The following is a 17,310-nucleotide window of genomic DNA, read 5'->3' on the forward strand; positions in this document are numbered from 1 at the left end:
TTGATACGTACTTGTCCCTGTAAGGGCAGCTTTATCTAAAGCTATTCAACGGATTGTTAATCTTCCAGTATGCTTATATACACAGAATAATTGAGCATAGCATCAACAAACCTAAGATCTAAAAGATATTTACAATCGCCACTTCCCACATTTCCGTGAGATAAACAGGTAAGACATTGTTAAAACCTACAAACAACATTTGTAGCTGAGCGTGCATTATAGCCTAGCATCAAAGATAAATCTATGTGTTATACTGGATTACATGGAATCTCTTAGAGAGAAACAAATCGGTTAAAAGTCAATCCAATCATCATGGCTGAGCTAAACAAATTGACAAACTATACTCAAGCAGAATTTCTAAAAACAAAAAGAAGGTGTATGTAACACATTTTTGTCATAAACATGCACTATTAGCTGACTGAACATGCCATCATCTGAATCAACCCGCTAGGAAAATAAAAGTATTCACTGTGTGTTCATAGATTAAACCAGTCCCAAACTGAGCACGTGATTTAAGAGTTAACGTGTGTATGTAAACTTGGCAGAAATACAAGAATATCCAGGAATACCTTTGCATCCAAACTACAACCTCTTCGGTTACGAATTTTGATTATTTGCTACTGCAATCAGTATGACATAGTGCAATTAATCTTGCATGACAAAGCTAAAGCTCCAAGTATCAGATCTTTGAACTCTCTGATACTATAATATCAAAGCTTCTACGGCTGAGAAATTTATAATCAATCCACGGTGAATCAATCGCTCAGGCAACCAGATGAGTATAAATCCACGATGAATCAATCGCTCATGCAACCAGATGTATTTATATCTTGGGCTCTATGCAACAATAAACAGCCAACCATATCAGACAGTGAAACAGACAAACGATAGCCTGTAGAGAGGAGGGTTTAGATGGGAGTAGTACCGTGCAGATCCGCCGGGCGGTGGTCCTTGCCCCAGCCGACACAACGGGTGGACTGGAGGTACTGGTCGACGAGGTGGTGGCACTTCTGGTGGTGGTTGATACCTCGACGCGGTAGCACCAGCTGAGGCGTTCGCGGATGATCTTGGTTGGTCCGCGTACAGGTCCTTGGAGTCAAAGTCATCCAGCGGCCTCTCCTAGAACTCGACCTTCGCCTTAAGAAAGGACATAGTGGCAGTCCACAACTACTGCGGCGGCAGGCCATCTAACCTAGAGAACATGCCTTGCATGCGGCGAGATTTGGAGAATCGAAGGCATTTTGATGAGCAGCTCCACCGCTTGGACCCGTGCATCTGGGAGGACGGAGGATGACGTCGAGGGTGTGGAGAGGGTCTCCGTGATCCCAATCGGCCGTGCTCAATGTCGAGGACCAGGGCGGAGGTCGACCGCATTCTTCGCCCAAACGGGACATGCCTGCTGGAGGCGGAGGCCGGACGGTAGAGATGCGGGCGGCATCGAGCGTGTGGATGCAGCCATGCAGGCAAGGGCCTTCGTGATGCTGACTACCTGCGAGGTGGGATTGAGGGAGGGGACGGATGGCGGAGGTGGAGATGGCGTTGACAACGGAATACATTCGTATTTTTTAAGAAGTAGAGATTGGGACGAGGGCCTAGACTGCTGGTACAAGGAAGGAAAGATCTAATTTAATTTGTCCTAATTGATTCTAATCTGATATCGTGAATTTTTTTTGGGTAGTGATATGCTTGGCATAGAAAGATCATATTTAATTTGTAATGATAGAGTTTAATTTGATATCATGATTAGCGGTAATAAATGCAAACAAATGGTGACTTATCGTGGAAAGATCATATCTTTTATCTCTTAATAGGAGTCCCCCACTACTCTATTTCTCTCTACATGCAAGTCATCCACCTCACCAAGCTGCCAACTCAGCAAAATTTCCACATATCATGCAAGTATGCCATCTCATCAATCTTACACGTCATCTTTGTAAATCACATCATCAGTTGATGATCCGTTTCAGTTTCCATTACTCCAATAGTTGGCCATAACCGTCGATAACAGCAAACATGCCTCAAATAATCAATTCCCGATGAAAGTGCGCAGGTCTCCACCTCTCCCCTTCCTTCCATGTCGCTCCATCTTTCCTCCCCATTAATTTCAGTTCTTGCTCAATCAGTTCATGCCACCATATGCCTCACTATTCCGTAGCAATAAATCAGGCACTCCATCCCACTATTTAACCACCCAGGCCCGATCAGCCCCGATCTCTGCATTTGGACGTTTAATATTTCTGCCCAGCATTGTCGCATCGCTTCCCCCGCAAGTTCGTCGGTTCCTCCTAGACACCGAAGATGCCAGCAGATTCGTTTTTCGGGAAGACAGCGCAATCTCCGCGACTCCACCATATAGCGACTAGTTTTTTAAATTTCTGTGATTGTCGCTATCCCCTGATTGATTTGTGCATAATATACTTCCTTAAATGTTGTTTAGACGTATTGGATGGATGGATTTTGAGGGAAGACGTTCAGATAAAATTGGATGGCCTGGATCTTTTCAATGACGACCACCAAAGTGCGTTGAGTGTCAAACGACCAACTCCCATTTAATAGTAAACTAAAATTTGTATTTTTTTTTGTAGACATGTGTCAATTGCTAGAGTTGGTTCGGATGGTAAAGTTGCGGGCAAGACGCAGCAGAAGATCCGAGTCCCAACAACCGCACATAGGACACCGTTCTCTCTCCCGCTCCCCCATTTCAAAAATCGAAAATAACCAGTCCCAGCACCACCTCCCACGACGCCACACATGGCGGAACCGCCGCCCACCCCGAACCACTCCCCGCACCGGACGGCCCATCTCTCTCGCCGACCCGCGGGGCCCACCTTGTAGCCGGCGAGACATCCCGTCGTGGAACAGCGGCGCTGGTGTTTCAGTCGCACCTGCAAGGCCAAGGCGTGAGGTGGCCACGCCACCAACCGATTCCAAAAATATTTCGAACGCCAAATTTCCTAAACTAACCCAGCCCGATCTTACCCAGAAGAAGCGTACCCCGACGAGAAACCGTGGACCCGCAAGTCAGCGGCGCATCACGCGGGTAAATCTCCCTCGTCAAGTGCTAACAAAAAGCAGCGTACCAAAATTCCCGTCCAGCCCCCTCAGACTCCACGAATTTCCAAACGGGCCCTACCAGTTCACGCGGAGCCGCAGAACAACCCGACCGTTGCGAGCACGAGGCGAGCGGGCGGCAATTCCAGGGGTGCGGGCGCAAAAGCGCCACCCTCATCCCTTCGCACGCACTCCAGCCTGCCGCGCTATAAATGGAGGCGAGTGTGGGGAGCGGAAACCCTAAGCAGAGACACCGCAGGGACAGGCGTCTTCGTACTCGCCTCTCTCCGCGCCTCCGAGCTTGAGCCTTCCCCTTCCCCGCCTCCTCCTGCTCCGTTTCGTCGGCAGCGAAGTAGCCAGCCACCATGAGGGAGTGCATCTCGATCCACATCGGCCAGGCCGGTATCCAGGTCGGCAACGCCTGCTGGGAGCTCTACTGCCTCGAGCACGGCATCCAGGTACGGATCCGCTCGTCTTCGCCCTTGATCCGTCTTGTGTAGCGGTAGATCTGTGCTGGATCTGTTCTAGTTATGTGGTCGGTTGGGGTAAGGGCGTGGATCTGACTGTACTGGGGAGTGACTGGTCAGATCTGCGGTTCCTCGCTGGGGAATTGTAGATCTCGCGAAATGTTCGGTTCATCTAGTAGCCTCTGTTCGATGATCCGGTTTTGGTAGATTGTAGCTAGTTAAAATTTGAATTCCGAAAGGTTTGACTTGAGTAGTTTCCTGTGTAGCGCTACAGTTCACTGGATCTCAGTTCGTCCATGTGCTAGATCTGATCAATGTTGATATAATTTCGATGATCGCAGTGTTAATTGTACTAGATCAAGCATTCATTTCACATAGATCCGTTGTTATTTGCCTGCTATGGACTTGGTTGATCGGGTTTTGATCCAGTACCAGTTTGATCTGTTCGAATTCTGTTAGATCCGGTAGTTATTTGATTGTGCCAGTGATTTGCAGTACCTAATTTGGTCAGAGTAGTTTGCTTGCCTTTTATGTGCTATATATATCCTAGCTGTTCGATCTGCAATGTACAATGCTTCTTTGTATAGTGCCATCATTATTCAAAACTTACCATTATTTAACTTATATAGCTACTGCAACCTTCTTAAGTTTTGCTGCATAGATTTGTGAGATATCCTATTTGCAGCATGCTTTGTTCTACTTATCTGTTTGTGCAAGTGTAAATTGATTAACGATGAAACTATGGTCCAGAAGTTGTACTAAACAAGTGACACTTATTATGGATCAGAGGCTGTACCTTAAATCTGCTTCCATTTTTCTACTTTTCATGTCATGAAATCGAATATGTTTAGCTTTGTTTGACCTAACATTTGTGTTAGTGTGAACTTATCAATGATGGATCCAATATCTTCGTGGCATGGAATTGAATATGTTTAGCCTGCACCTGTAACCCTGTCTTTGTGTCCTTGTGCAGCCTGATGGACAGATGCCCGGTGACAAGACTGTTGGGGGAGGTGATGATGCTTTCAACACCTTCTTCAGCGAGACTGGTGCTGGGAAGCACGTTCCCCGTGCTGTATTTGTTGACCTCGAGCCCACTGTCATTGACGAGGTGAGGACTGGTACTTACCGCCAGCTCTTCCACCCTGAGCAGCTCATTAGTGGCAAGGAGGATGCAGCCAACAACTTTGCCCGCGGTCACTACACCAGTAAGTGTTGTCCCCATTTGTCTGCAATAACAGCACTAATGGCATGTTGGTGATCGTCTGTCTAACTTTTGCCTCCATTATTGCAGTTGGCAAGGAGATTGTTGATCTCTGCCTTGACCGCATCAGGAAGCTTGCAGACAACTGCACTGGACTACAGGGCTTCCTAGTCTTCAACGCTGTTGGAGGTGGAACTGGCTCTGGCCTTGGTTCTCTTCTCCTTGAGCGTCTCTCTGTTGACTACGGAAAGAAGTCCAAGCTTGGGTTCACTGTGTACCCATCTCCCCAGGTCTCCACCTCTGTTGTTGAGCCATACAACAGTGTGCTGTCCACCCACTCTCTTCTAGAGCACACTGATGTGGCTGTCCTTCTCGACAATGAGGCTATCTATGATATATGCCGCCGCTCCCTGGACATTGAACGTCCCACTTACACCAACCTCAACAGGCTTGTGTCTCAGGTAGATTCCTGTTTCTTTCTAGCACATTATTTATGTTTTAGTTATGATCATTATGCTGCACTGTCTTGTAATATTTTGCTGGGCTCTTAATCATCAGGTTAATCTACTGTGCAGGTTATCTCATCACTGACTGCTTCCCTGAGGTTTGATGGTGCTCTCAATGTTGATGTAAATGAGTTCCAGACCAACCTGGTGCCCTACCCAAGGATCCACTTCATGCTTTCCTCCTACGCCCCAGTGATCTCAGCTGAGAAGGCTTACCATGAGCAGCTCTCTGTTGCTGAGATCACCAACAGTGCGTTTGAGCCTTCCTCCATGATGGCCAAGTGTGACCCCCGCCATGGCAAGTACATGGCCTGCTGCCTGATGTACCGTGGTGATGTTGTGCCCAAGGATGTGAACGCTGCTGTGGCAACCATCAAGACCAAGCGCACTATCCAGTTTGTGGACTGGTGCCCCACTGGCTTCAAGTGTGGTATCAACTACCAGCCACCCAGCGTTGTCCCAGGTGGTGACCTTGCCAAGGTCCAGAGGGCTGTGTGCATGATCTCCAACTCCACCAGTGTTGTGGAGGTCTTCTCCCGCATTGACCACAAGTTCGACCTGATGTACGCCAAGCGTGCCTTCGTCCACTGGTATGTGGGTGAGGGTATGGAGGAGGGAGAGTTCTCCGAGGCCCGTGAGGATCTTGCTGCCCTGGAGAAGGACTATGAGGAAGTTGGTGCTGAGTTCGACGAGGGTGAGGATGGTGATGAGGGCGATGAGTACTAGAACCTGCATCCTGGTGCTTCCCCAAGGCCGACTGCTACTGCTATCCAGTGATCTGCCATGAGTGGCTTTATCTGTTATCTGTTTGTTTGAACGTTTGCTTTGTTGTGATGTTTGGTTTACAACCTGTTCCGTTGTAAGAACCTGTGCTATGTTTGAACCTGCTTCGCACCTTGGTTAATATGCATGTTATGTGGTTTGTCTACAGCGTAGCCTCTACTATTATCTGCTTATGTTTTCCTGTGTTATGATTGTTTGATGCCTTGGCTGGTGTTATCTTATAAGCTGTCTTGAATTGCTGAGCCGTGTGTAGTTCTGAACCCCTTGTACACTGCTGATTTTGTTGGAAAGGTCCAACTGATTTTAACTTTGATTCATTGCCAGCCCATGCTTGAGGAGAACGTTCCTAGATCCCCCTGTCATCGTCCCATTCCCATATGTACAGTGCTGATTTTTTTCGAATGTTCTGAAGTATTTGAACTTGGATCATTGCCATGCATTCTCCCTAGTCATCGTCCCATATGAAAGCCACTATTACTACAAGAGCCTCCTGTCTTGTGCCTGTTCCTATCGTTGTTGGTGACGATCTTCTTTGTCTTGTGCCATTGAGGCCAACTGATTGGCCTCAACCTTTATACATTGCATCTTGCTGTCGATCCTGTTACTTTCATGTGGCAGGCTGGCAACGGGAAACATGTGCCGTTTGCCCTGATTGCTGCTTTTCAGATACTGACGTTTGAGACAAATATCAAGGTGTCGCGACACTCTTTCGCGATGACCTATCCTTATATCACGTGGCATTATTTGGAGATTTGTCCAATTGACCTATCAGCACCAGCAAACTTGTCTAGTAAAAAAACCTGGCTCGGCATCATTCAGGCATAGGCACTGCCAAGTGGCCATCGACTGATATACTTCATTCAGGCATAGGCACTCGCCAAGTGGCCATCGACTGATATACTTGCCAAGCCTGTTCTGAAGCTTCACATAGTGTCACTGTCACCGCACACTAGTGATTCTATAACTGAAAGACCCTCCAAAGAGGCCATTGGGAGTATTGTATCCCATGGTTGGTTCCAGCTTATGGTTTCAGTGAGCTTGAGAGCACTTGTGTAGTGATCAGCTTTTTTGGTTCGGCGTGGATATGCATAGTTTAAGCAAACACCAGGTTTCAGCGTGCCTCAGTTCCATGCTCTTGATTCCCTTCCTATCCACCCACAACCACAAGAATACAACTTACTTTCAGAGAGTGGATATGCATGTTTCTTGATAGCCCACTTCATCAAAAAGAAGAGAGAAATGGATAGGTATTCTGTGGGCCTGACGACTCACGAGCTCATATCTTTCGATGCTGCGAGATATTTGTTCTTCTGGTGTCAACCCCCTCTGCTCCGAGGGCCCGATGGCAGTGTTATCTGATGAAGGTCTGATGAGTATGAATAATTTGTTGCGCTTCCACTTTTTTGCTAAATCAAACATGTTTCTCACACTCCCCTCTCCACTCTGAAGTCTGAACGGTCGCTTTGCCACTTTGTTCATGCATATCGTGTCTGAAGCTAAGATGATATTTACGTGGACGCAAAATTTTCAAGTCTTTCTTCCCATTTTGTCTGATTGCTGGAAACATGGTGCAGCTGTACGTCTGCTAGCTGCCGTCTCATTCTTTGACATGACTTACGATAACATTCAGCAGGTCCAGGTGAATTAAAAAGCCGTGTCATTTTGTGCAGTCATCTTCACATTTCTGTAGCAGACCCTTACAGGAACTGTAAAATTACTGCAACTTGCCCGCCAAATGATACGGTGAAGGATATGGGCTTAAGAATGTAATATTCTTTCCATACTCTCTTGGGTCTTATCTTGATGGTGTTATGCTAACCCCTGAAACTCTGGACCGCTGCAGCTTCAAGCGTGATGTCAATCATTCAAGTCACATACACGTCAGAAAAAAACCTGAAGCTGGAACTGATAGGGATTAGCACAGGATGATAAGAGGAGTGGCCACTTGGAAGGAATTCCAGGGATAACAAATCATGTTGCAGCTGATCTGGTCAACTTACATTATATTAATAATATAAGGTAGTAGCCCAAAGCTAGAGAAGGTTGTGGATTACCATCGTACGTCGACCCCCCGCAGACATGGATTTGCATGGATTCAGGGAGAAGGCGTTCACGAAATCAGAAAGAACGGCTGGCGATTGCTTCTAGGGCGTTCCTCCCCTTTGTTTGTGGAATGAACTCCTCCACACAAGTTCGACCACATCGTCGTGTGTGTGTGGTGTGCGGCTAGTAGGGAACCATGAGGATGACGCGGCGACGCATTGTACTCGCTGCTGATCCCTGCCGATCAAAAGTCATGAGAACAGGAATAATGTTCCAAGTACAAAATGAAAACATGCAAATTACGAAAGGAATTCAACCACACAAAAGACCCAGAATCTTAGTAATTAAGATTACTTACTACAGAAGAAAACAATAATAGTTTTCTTACAAAAATCAGAGGATTACTAAATTGGTTGGTTTGGTGATGCCTGTATTTAATACACTTGGATATTATTTCTATATAAACAGAATTAATATCATACAATCATTAGTTAGTAGGTTTGCCAATGTTTGATGTTCATACATGGTGTGCCACATTTTTTGTGTGTCCTTTTGGTGAACTTCACGGTGTTAATTATGTTGGATTGTGTGCATTTTTATGCAGGTGCTAGCGATAGATATTACATACTTCCATTGTTTAGAAAATGCAATTACTAGCGAACATGTAAACATTCCGCGACAAATTTGATTTATGCTATAAAGAAGAGTTCAATTCATATTAGAAATTATAGGGATGGAATGATAGTTTCCGTTGCCCCATTTGACCCCGTTGATCAAACGAATATGTATAGATTTTTTTTTTGCACATACCACTAGGTATTATTTCACACTAGACTTTATAGATACACCAATGTAGACGCAGGCCACATGCACCACATAACACCACAAATACCATCAAACCCGGGGGGTTTGATCATTGGTGGGCCGAGAATTCGACCATCTTGCTAGCAACTCATCCAATGGTGAATCCTCATTTGCACCAATGTTCAACCCCAATCAATCGACTCATCACCGTATGAAATATCGTATAAGGATTATGTTATGTTCATGTGGCATATGCAAGGGTGCTGGTGACTGAGCCCACTACAATTTATTTCACGTGCACCTCACACATGTGTCAATCATGGCTCGTGGGGTAATAAGGGACGACAACGACAAGGGAGACTTGACAAAGACGCACACTATCGCAAGATGATCATATTATGCTCACTTGGAATTAGCCCGGCAGCTCTACCACTAAGTTACCGAGGAACAACGGCAATTCGACCTCCTAGAGTTCAACTCAAGTGTCCCAGAGTAATTTCACCGAACCCCTGCCTGTGGGGTGGTATATCGTAGCGAACAATAGAGACAAAAATAGTTTTGATAAAGACACAAACTTGTGGTTTTGTTTGGCTTTTATGCTCTCGTATATTTATTTTCAAGGCGTTTTTAATTGTTGGCTAACTAAATAGGAATTACTAGTTGCCGAAAAGAGAGCCAAGAAGTATCTAGAAAATAAAAAAAACGAGGGGCAAAACCGTAATTGCAGCCACTCCGGGTTCCATGTCCCAGAGGCAAAGTTGCTCCCGTTCCTGGCCTACAAATACGCAGGCGCCCCCCACATCTGCACCTCTCTCTCTCTTCCTCTTCACCCGGCGCTCTCACACCTACACCTGTCTCCGCCTCCGCTTCTTCTCCGACTGCGCTCGCTGCATTCCGATCTCGCTCGCGGCGCGGCCCTCTTCTCTGGGTGGATTGGTTCGGTGCTGGTGGTGGGGGCGGGCGATGGTGTCCGGCGGGTGCGTGGGGGCGGAAGGGAACGCGGAGCCGGAGGCCATGGTGTCGGAGGAGGCGGTCACGTCGGCGCCCGCGCCCGCCAGGGAGCTCGTGGTGGGGTACGCGCTCACGTCTAAGAAGGCCAAGAGCTTCCTCCAGCCCAAGCTGCGGGGACTCGCCAGGTACTGACGGAGCTTTTGTCTAGATTTGTTCTGTTGCGTTTGTGTCAGGTAAAGAAAGGAAATTTGGATGGAAATGAGACGATTGTCGCGCATTGGGGGCAAAGCGCTTGATGTGGTACACTCCTTGTCTGTTCGTGTCAATTGGATGGAACAGTTAAATCCTGTCCAGTTTTTGCATAGAATCTGACTGAAAGATCAGACCAAACTAACTGAATACCAACATATATCGTTTCTTAGTACCGTTGTGGCAGTGTACATATATTCCCCGATTTTCTTTTCTGATTAGGGTCGAATATGACTTTGGCCAAAAGAGATTACAAAGCTGCCGAGTCAAAAAAAGAAGAAGATGGGGAACGCTTTAGCTTTATTGGATTAAAAGTGGGGAAACGTGTGACTTCTTTCTGAAGTTATGTAGCCCCAAAAGTGGCCAAAAGGGTTTCTTGACATTGAAACTCCCGATCATGGTATCTGTTAGTGATTTGTTTTGTCTGCCTTTAATGGCATGCCTTTTAGGATTTTAGTTTATTCTGCCTAAGTGGAGGCATTCTTGTCATCCTTTTCAATAATTACTTACCGATTTTAGATGATTTTCATACATTATGTTATTAAATGGTGGAATCAGAATATCTTCCTTATGTGGATTCATTGTCCGTACTTACTTAAATTTGTTTATAACTTGAAGCAAATATTTGTATCGCTGCTATTTCCTTTCGGGATAAGAAAGCGACATGGATGTCTTGTGGTACTATTATATTTTCTTCTAATAGCGCCCCTTTCTTAACTTATCCAATAAACAGTAAATTAGGTACATCCCTGAACTAATCCAGGAAGCTGTGTGTGATCACAGTTTTTTACATTTTTGAAGTAATTCTGTGAAACCTCATCGCATAATGGTTATGCCTGACTGCCTGTGTCGTTGACTGGCGTGATCAAGCGTGGAAGAAATTGCAGGGATCCAAGCTGGTATAAATGCACCAGATATCTAAAATATGACACCAGTTCGCAAATTGTACTTACATATTTAGTTTGCAGTATGCTCAGTTTTTTACTTGACACCTTGTGCCATCATCTGAATGTAGTTTTTTTGCAACTGGAATCTCGTGTTGCTGTTAGGTATATTTCTTCTCCCACATCACTAGGACTAGAGCAGGACGTGGATTGCAGAATATAAAATATAGTGTATTTCCGACATGATTAGATTCTGAAAATATTTTAAGGGCCCACATGATTAACATGTGCACTAGCTTTTATCCTTGCCATGATCCACTTTCTCATGCAAATCAGCAAATCACTAGTGCTCAGTGTGCACTGAAACAATTCCTTTTATGTTTGCGTCAGTGTTATGAAACTTGGATGCATGCACCAAGTTCTCATGTTGACACTTGATGGTGATTTTTATTGAATAAGAATGTGAAATCATCTGTCAAAATAGTTGTTTATACTCGGAGTTTCTGGCAAAACATTTCCTTTTTATTCTTGATCCTTATATGAGAGCCTGTTGATTTTTAGTTTTCTTGGGGAGTTTGATTTGCATTAGCATTAGCATATGCTACTTGCATCTACATCCAAGTATATGACATTGCTCTAATTTGCACAATGTGAAGTTGCGGTTACTTGAAATTATGCTGTGATAAGCATTTATGTGGGTTTGTGTGGAAATACATTTCATCAGCTTGCAGTTCTTTATTCAGAATATTACAATAATACATTTCAGCTTTTTTGTGATATTCCACCTGTATAATTTTATTAAATTAGATTCCTGTCTTATTTATTTTTCATTATAAAATAATCTGTAAGCATTCATTTTGAGATATTTTACTACTCATATACTGTTTGTGTGGGATCTTTTTTAGACTCGAGGGGTCGAGAAACTTTAGAAAACTGCATCCCTTGAGCTACTGTAGACAGGTGAAAAGCGCTTTTAAGTTGTAACTTAAGATTTTGTATTGAGATGTCAAAGCTATGTGTTGGATAGATGCCAGTTGCTTCTACTAGGAAACTGGTGCTGCAGATTGCATATTATTTGTTTCATATGCAACCTAAGTGTGCATACTTTCAGATGATCAGCTGCTCATCCTCTAAAATGTATTGCAGGAAGAAAGGCATTCAGTTTGTTGCAATTGATCAAAAGCTCCCACTGTCAGACCAAGGCCCTTTTGATATTGTTCTGCATAAGGTTAGCTATATGGAGTATATATTAATATGTTCATGTATTTTCTGTCTATAGAATTTCGATTACTTTTTGTTATCTGAGATTTTCCTTATTTCATTGATAACAAAACGAGAACACTTTATTTTCTACAGTTGACTGGAAAGGAGTGGCAACGGCGGTTGGAGGTCAGTAATACAAAACATGTTAAAACCACTGTTGAACTTCTCTTTGCCAGACATGTTCAGTGTATGATTACTTGAAGGCCATGTCCATTTTATCTTTCTATCATTTTAAACTTCCATTGACTGTTTTGCACTATTTTAATAGGAATATAGGGAGACACACCCAGAAGTTACTGTTCTTGATCCACCAGGTGCCATAGAGCATTTGCTCAATCGTCAATCTATGCTTCAAGAAGTTTCTAAACTGGACCTCGCAGACTGTCATGGTAATTACGATGTAATGCCTTTTTTTTACTTCAGTTTGGAAGTAAACCATTTTCTGGTTGATCAAAACAATGTTAGTTGTGTTCATATCCCATACTCTCATGTCATGCAAATGCTATTTTATCTGATTTTTCATACTTGTTCTTCTTTTGAACCCGTGGAGGAACTGTGCAGTTATATTTGTTGAAAACTTTACCTATCGCGTTCGAAGCTTGTACTTCCTTTAATGTTTGTCATTTTTCTGTACACTTACATTGCCAGTAAACTTTCATCATTTGCTTTCATCTAAAATTCGCCCATTGTTAGGAGGATGAATGTTGGTTCTTGGAACCTTTTCAAAGGCTGATTTGATCACTATGATGCAGTTGCTTTTTGCAGGTAAAGTTGGTGTTCCCAAGCAGCTATTTGTTAACACAGACCCATCATCAATACCAGCTGCGGTGCTGAGAGCTGGGCTATCTCTTCCATTAGGTAAGTCTTATTAACTGTTTCCGTTGACTTTCTTTGTACTTATATTCATAGTACTCATTTCAAGGTGTGTTTCGATGGCTTTTACCATTTTGCAAGCTACATTTTATATTCTGAGTATGTAGGAGCAAGCATGTCTAGCAAGCAAGGAACAATGTATCTTCAAATCATGACCATATCAGCTGAGATTTTTGTAGCTGCAATTGTGCTATCCCTGTTTAATTAAGTGGCAGTGTTCTCTCACTATTTGGCTAAGATAATGCATTCTGTAACTACAGAAAATAGGAGTTAGCAACACCATGCTTCTCGCATGAGCATGAATGGACATATTTCGTTCGCTTACCTTCTGTGAAAATATTCTACCTGCTAGAGCTAGTGTGCTTCTTCCAGCATCTTTCCATTTTCTTGCCTGGTTGATCGGTAGATTACGGCTGTCCTGTTAGTTTTGGTGGGTACTTCTGTAGTCTGTGATTAGATGGATTGTAGCAGGTTGGAGATTGAAAAATACAAATTGAAACTTTACCACAGAAATTGGCCCACACAAGTACCACCATCAAACATTGATTCCACCCCAGCAATTGCACCAAAATCAACCAAATAACACAAAAAATTCACAAAAACCAGCAGAGAAGCAGAAGCTTACCTAGGGGTGCTCCTCGAGCTATAGCTTTCCTCCAAGGTCATGCTCTCTATCTCTCTACACCATGCGGTCTAGACAGGAGGGAAGGAGTTTGGCCTCTAGTATATGGGTCTGCATAGGAGTGAGCAGGAGTTTCATTCCACGTATGGCCTAACTGGTCACGCTTGACTAGTTTTCCTTAACGGGTAGATTGCCTGGTCCAAAGTGCAAAATTAGAGCGAGTCAACTGGTGTCATGTGCATTACTTTACCATAAATGGTGCAACTTGCAACCAGTGTCCAAATGCAATTTAGTCCAGTGTAAGTAATGATGGGCATTCACATTGTTTTTCAAAATGAAGTTAAAAGAAATCTAGTCTTGTTTTGTGTGACTGACTTACTGACTGGAGTATTTAATTAGTGGCATAACTGAGTTCTGTTTTGAGTCTGCCTGCAGATTTGCTGTTCATATATCACCTGCTAACCACATGTATTATGTGCAGTGGCGAAACCTCTGGTGGCGAAGTCTCATGAATTATCTCTTGCCTATGACCAAAGTTCCTTGACGAAGCTGGAACCCCCATTGGTTCTTCAGGAATTTGTTAACCATGGTACTTACATCTGAGCTTAATCTGGTCGTTCCTTGGGTTATTTCTTCAATCCTATATTTAACCTTTACGTTTCTGTTTCTGGCATCTATAGGTGGTGTCCTATTTAAGGTCTACATTGTTGGCGATGCAATTAGGGTTGTGCGTAGGTTTTCACTGCCTAACGTTGATGCTGGTGATCTCTCAAATAATGCTGGTGTGTTCCGGTTTCCGAGGGTCTCTTGTGCTGCAGCCACTGCGGAGGATGCAGATCTCGACCCTCATGTTGCTGGTAAACTTCCATGTCTTGGTTTCTCTTGCCTATAATAAATGCTGATATTTTTCATTCGTTTTTGTAAACCCTGCTGCCAACTGATGCTTCTATGCACTCCATCAGAACTTCCTCCAAGACCACTGCTTGAGATATTGGCAAGAGAGCTACGCCGGCGACTGGTACCATAGATTCTTGCATTTTGTTTGTCCTGCATCATTTGGTACCATATAATTAATGTTACCTTTATACCTGATTCACAGGGTCTTAGATTGTTCAACATCGATATGATAAGAGAGCATGGGACAAGAGATCGGTTTTATGTTATAGATATGAACTATTTTCCTGGTATGTGATCAAACTTGTTTCAACTTTCAAGAGTATCTAATTTATCATCACATTAGCTTGAGCTAACTTGTGCTTATCAGTTTAGAATATTCGTTCTTGGGTTTGCTATAAAATGATTTTACTTTCAGGAGAACATTCCGAATTGTCAAATCTTACTTTTGGGTATCCAAAGGTCCAAAATTAATCAACGGTGTCTTGTCAGGCGTTATCAAGAAATTGTCAAAATCTTACTTTTGTGATACTTATATCATATTATATCCAGTGCTAAAAATCACCAGCACCTAATTTATGCTTGCACCTTTCGGAGAGGTTCCAGTTTGCCATGAGTCTATGTATTATTCATTTTCTGCATATTGTAGTTCTCAACAACTGCAAAAGCAACTGTATCGCCAAATGCCAGTTGCTTAGCTAAGTCTTCTTCTTTTTTGTTGCTTGCAGGGTATGGTAAAATGCCTGGGTATGAGCATGTTTTCACCGACTTTCTACTGAGTTTAGATCAGAAGGAGTACAAGCGACGACTAGGGTATACATCTGGCGAGGGGTGAATGAGAAGTTGCCACCGCTCCTCCCTCTGTTGGTATGTTGTCTCGTGTTCGCTGTGTGTACAAATGTGCATGTCAGGAAGACCGATCATCTCGTCTGTGGTAGAGTTTGGGCATCAGTAGTTTGATAAAGCAGCAATTGAGGACTGTGTCAAACTGTAATTATTAATTCCAATTTGCTAACTATTCTGTTCATGTTCTCGAATAATTCTGTTCGGCTAAGTAAAGCAATCGAGCGGGGTATCCACAGCAGATGTCCCTGAATCTTGTACTTTTTTTAGAAAACCAGGCAGGTGATCTGTGGCTCTATTACCAGATAATGAAATCATACGTAGTGCCAGCTTTTGTCTGCTGATAGCTACTACCTCTGGTTGCTTTAAATTGACGTATCCAACTGCCTAACGACTTGCAGCCACAGGTCTCCCGCGGCGATTAAATTCGACCGGAGGGAGTACATCAGTTCTCCAGTTCTTCTCTAGGACACACTCACACAAGATGAACTGCGTAGCTTTGGTCCCCAGTTAGCAGAAAGGTCCACTCCTTGACATTGCCCTGCCTTTTTTTGTTTTGTTTTGTTGCAAAACCTCTTTAACATTGATCCACCTACTGCCGCTAAAATCAGGTCATTTCTGTAATTCAGCAGTCCCCACGGGACAGTAGAAATGTAGGTATTTAGAGCAACAACAGTTCTATGATGAAGCCATTGCTTTATCACCCAATAAAAATGGACCTTTGGTCTAGATCAAATGATGGACCAAAAAATCCGAAGACCAAATGATGTCTAAATCGAGTTCTTTGCAAAACATACATTCTAGAGTTTTTTCATATTTCTTTTGCTCAGGTTATCCCTACTCATAAGTTTATTTTGAGCCGTTGGTCACTGCCAATTTCCATGTCACAGGCAAGTATAATGGAGCGACACCCCAAATATTGAATACATTGTACAGGGAACTAGCAGAACATTCCCCTTTTTGATTCATATTGCCAAATAGTCATCTTCTTCCTATGTGTAGACAATGCTCTGGGCAATGGCCTCTAACTTGTGCCATTGTTGCATCGTCTCAGGAGAAAAGTTCCTACGAAATGTGCATTTGATCTGATGCCCATCCCAGATCTCACCCACACTTTTACCAAGTTCATTAGCTATACAGGGGGACCTCTCGGTGCTCATACTTACTAGTTTCTTATGACCTGTAACTTTTGGTGTTGCGCATTTTGTGTTGGATTGATGCTCATTGGTCATGTATGATTTTTTTCATTAAAAATCTGATGATAGATCCTACAGTCTATGGCCAAGCCGTAATATAATATGAGACAGTCATCAACTTAACTATGTACATGTAAATAGTATTAAAATGCGCTAAAGCAAAGATATTTGATGTGCGAAGAACTCAGCAGACATTCCTTAGTATGCTACTGCGAGCCAAAGGAAGAAGGAGCACCTAACAAGGGCATGAATGGGAAGTAACAGGAAAAAGTCTCGGCCTTCAACATAGCTGCATAGGAGGAAGTCATGTAGAGATATTAAGCTTTCCTGTATGTTCTTATTCCCATTACTCTTAGACCCTCTCTTCCTCTTCCTAAATTCACTCTCAAGAATCCACCATCTTGATGTGTGGTCAAGTTTGCAAGCCAAAGGGAAGGGGAAGGAGCACCCGAGAACAATAGGAATGGGAGGCACTGGGAAAACAAAAAAGTTCCTCTTCCGATGCTAGAGGAGATAGAGAACATATGCTTTCCTCTGTGTTCCCATACCAACTGCTCTTGGACACTCTTTTTCTTCCTCTTCCTAGCAAGCAGTCCATACTAAGAATCCATTTTCAACTCTTGGAAAAGTTCTTTCAGAGCTTTGGGGTTTAAATAGATGTCTTCACTGTACCAAAA

At 43.6% G+C, this 17,310-nt stretch overlaps 2 protein-coding genes across 3 annotated transcripts; both read left to right on the top strand.

Moving 5' to 3' along the window:
• The first annotated feature begins 3,381 nt into the window (after positions 1-3,381).
• LOC124704106 (tubulin alpha-3 chain) lies at positions 3,382-6,156 on the top strand. The gene is made up of 4 exons (XM_047236347.1): positions 3,382-3,509; positions 4,492-4,726; positions 4,813-5,183; positions 5,298-6,156. Exons 1-4 carry the CDS (start codon positions 3,417-3,419, stop codon positions 5,952-5,954), a joined length of 1,356 nt encoding a protein of 451 aa, XP_047092303.1. The 5' UTR covers positions 3,382-3,416; the 3' UTR covers positions 5,955-6,156.
• A 3,650-nt stretch (positions 6,157-9,806) lies between these two features.
• Positions 9,807-15,680, top strand: LOC124704107 (inositol-tetrakisphosphate 1-kinase 3). 2 transcript variants are annotated; one of them, XM_047236348.1, is made up of 10 exons: positions 9,807-9,994; positions 12,089-12,170; positions 12,299-12,331; positions 12,474-12,594; positions 12,971-13,063; positions 14,182-14,289; positions 14,381-14,557; positions 14,663-14,718; positions 14,800-14,884; positions 15,323-15,680. In XM_047236348.1, the coding sequence occupies exons 1-10, from the start codon at positions 9,822-9,824 to the stop codon at positions 15,427-15,429; spliced, it is 1,035 nt and encodes a 344-aa protein (XP_047092304.1). In that variant the 5' UTR covers positions 9,807-9,821; the 3' UTR covers positions 15,430-15,680. The 2 variants fall into 2 exon arrangements, with proteins under 2 accessions (XP_047092304.1, XP_047092305.1); XM_047236349.1 differs by lacking the exon at positions 9,807-9,994 and having other exon boundaries at positions 12,083-12,170; positions 12,299-12,392.
• Positions 15,681-17,310: the final 1,630 nt, after the last annotated feature.

This window comes from Lolium rigidum, chromosome 3, assembly GCF_022539505.1.
Source record: "Lolium rigidum isolate FL_2022 chromosome 3, APGP_CSIRO_Lrig_0.1, whole genome shotgun sequence".
Taxonomy (NCBI): domain Eukaryota; kingdom Viridiplantae; phylum Streptophyta; class Magnoliopsida; order Poales; family Poaceae; genus Lolium; species Lolium rigidum.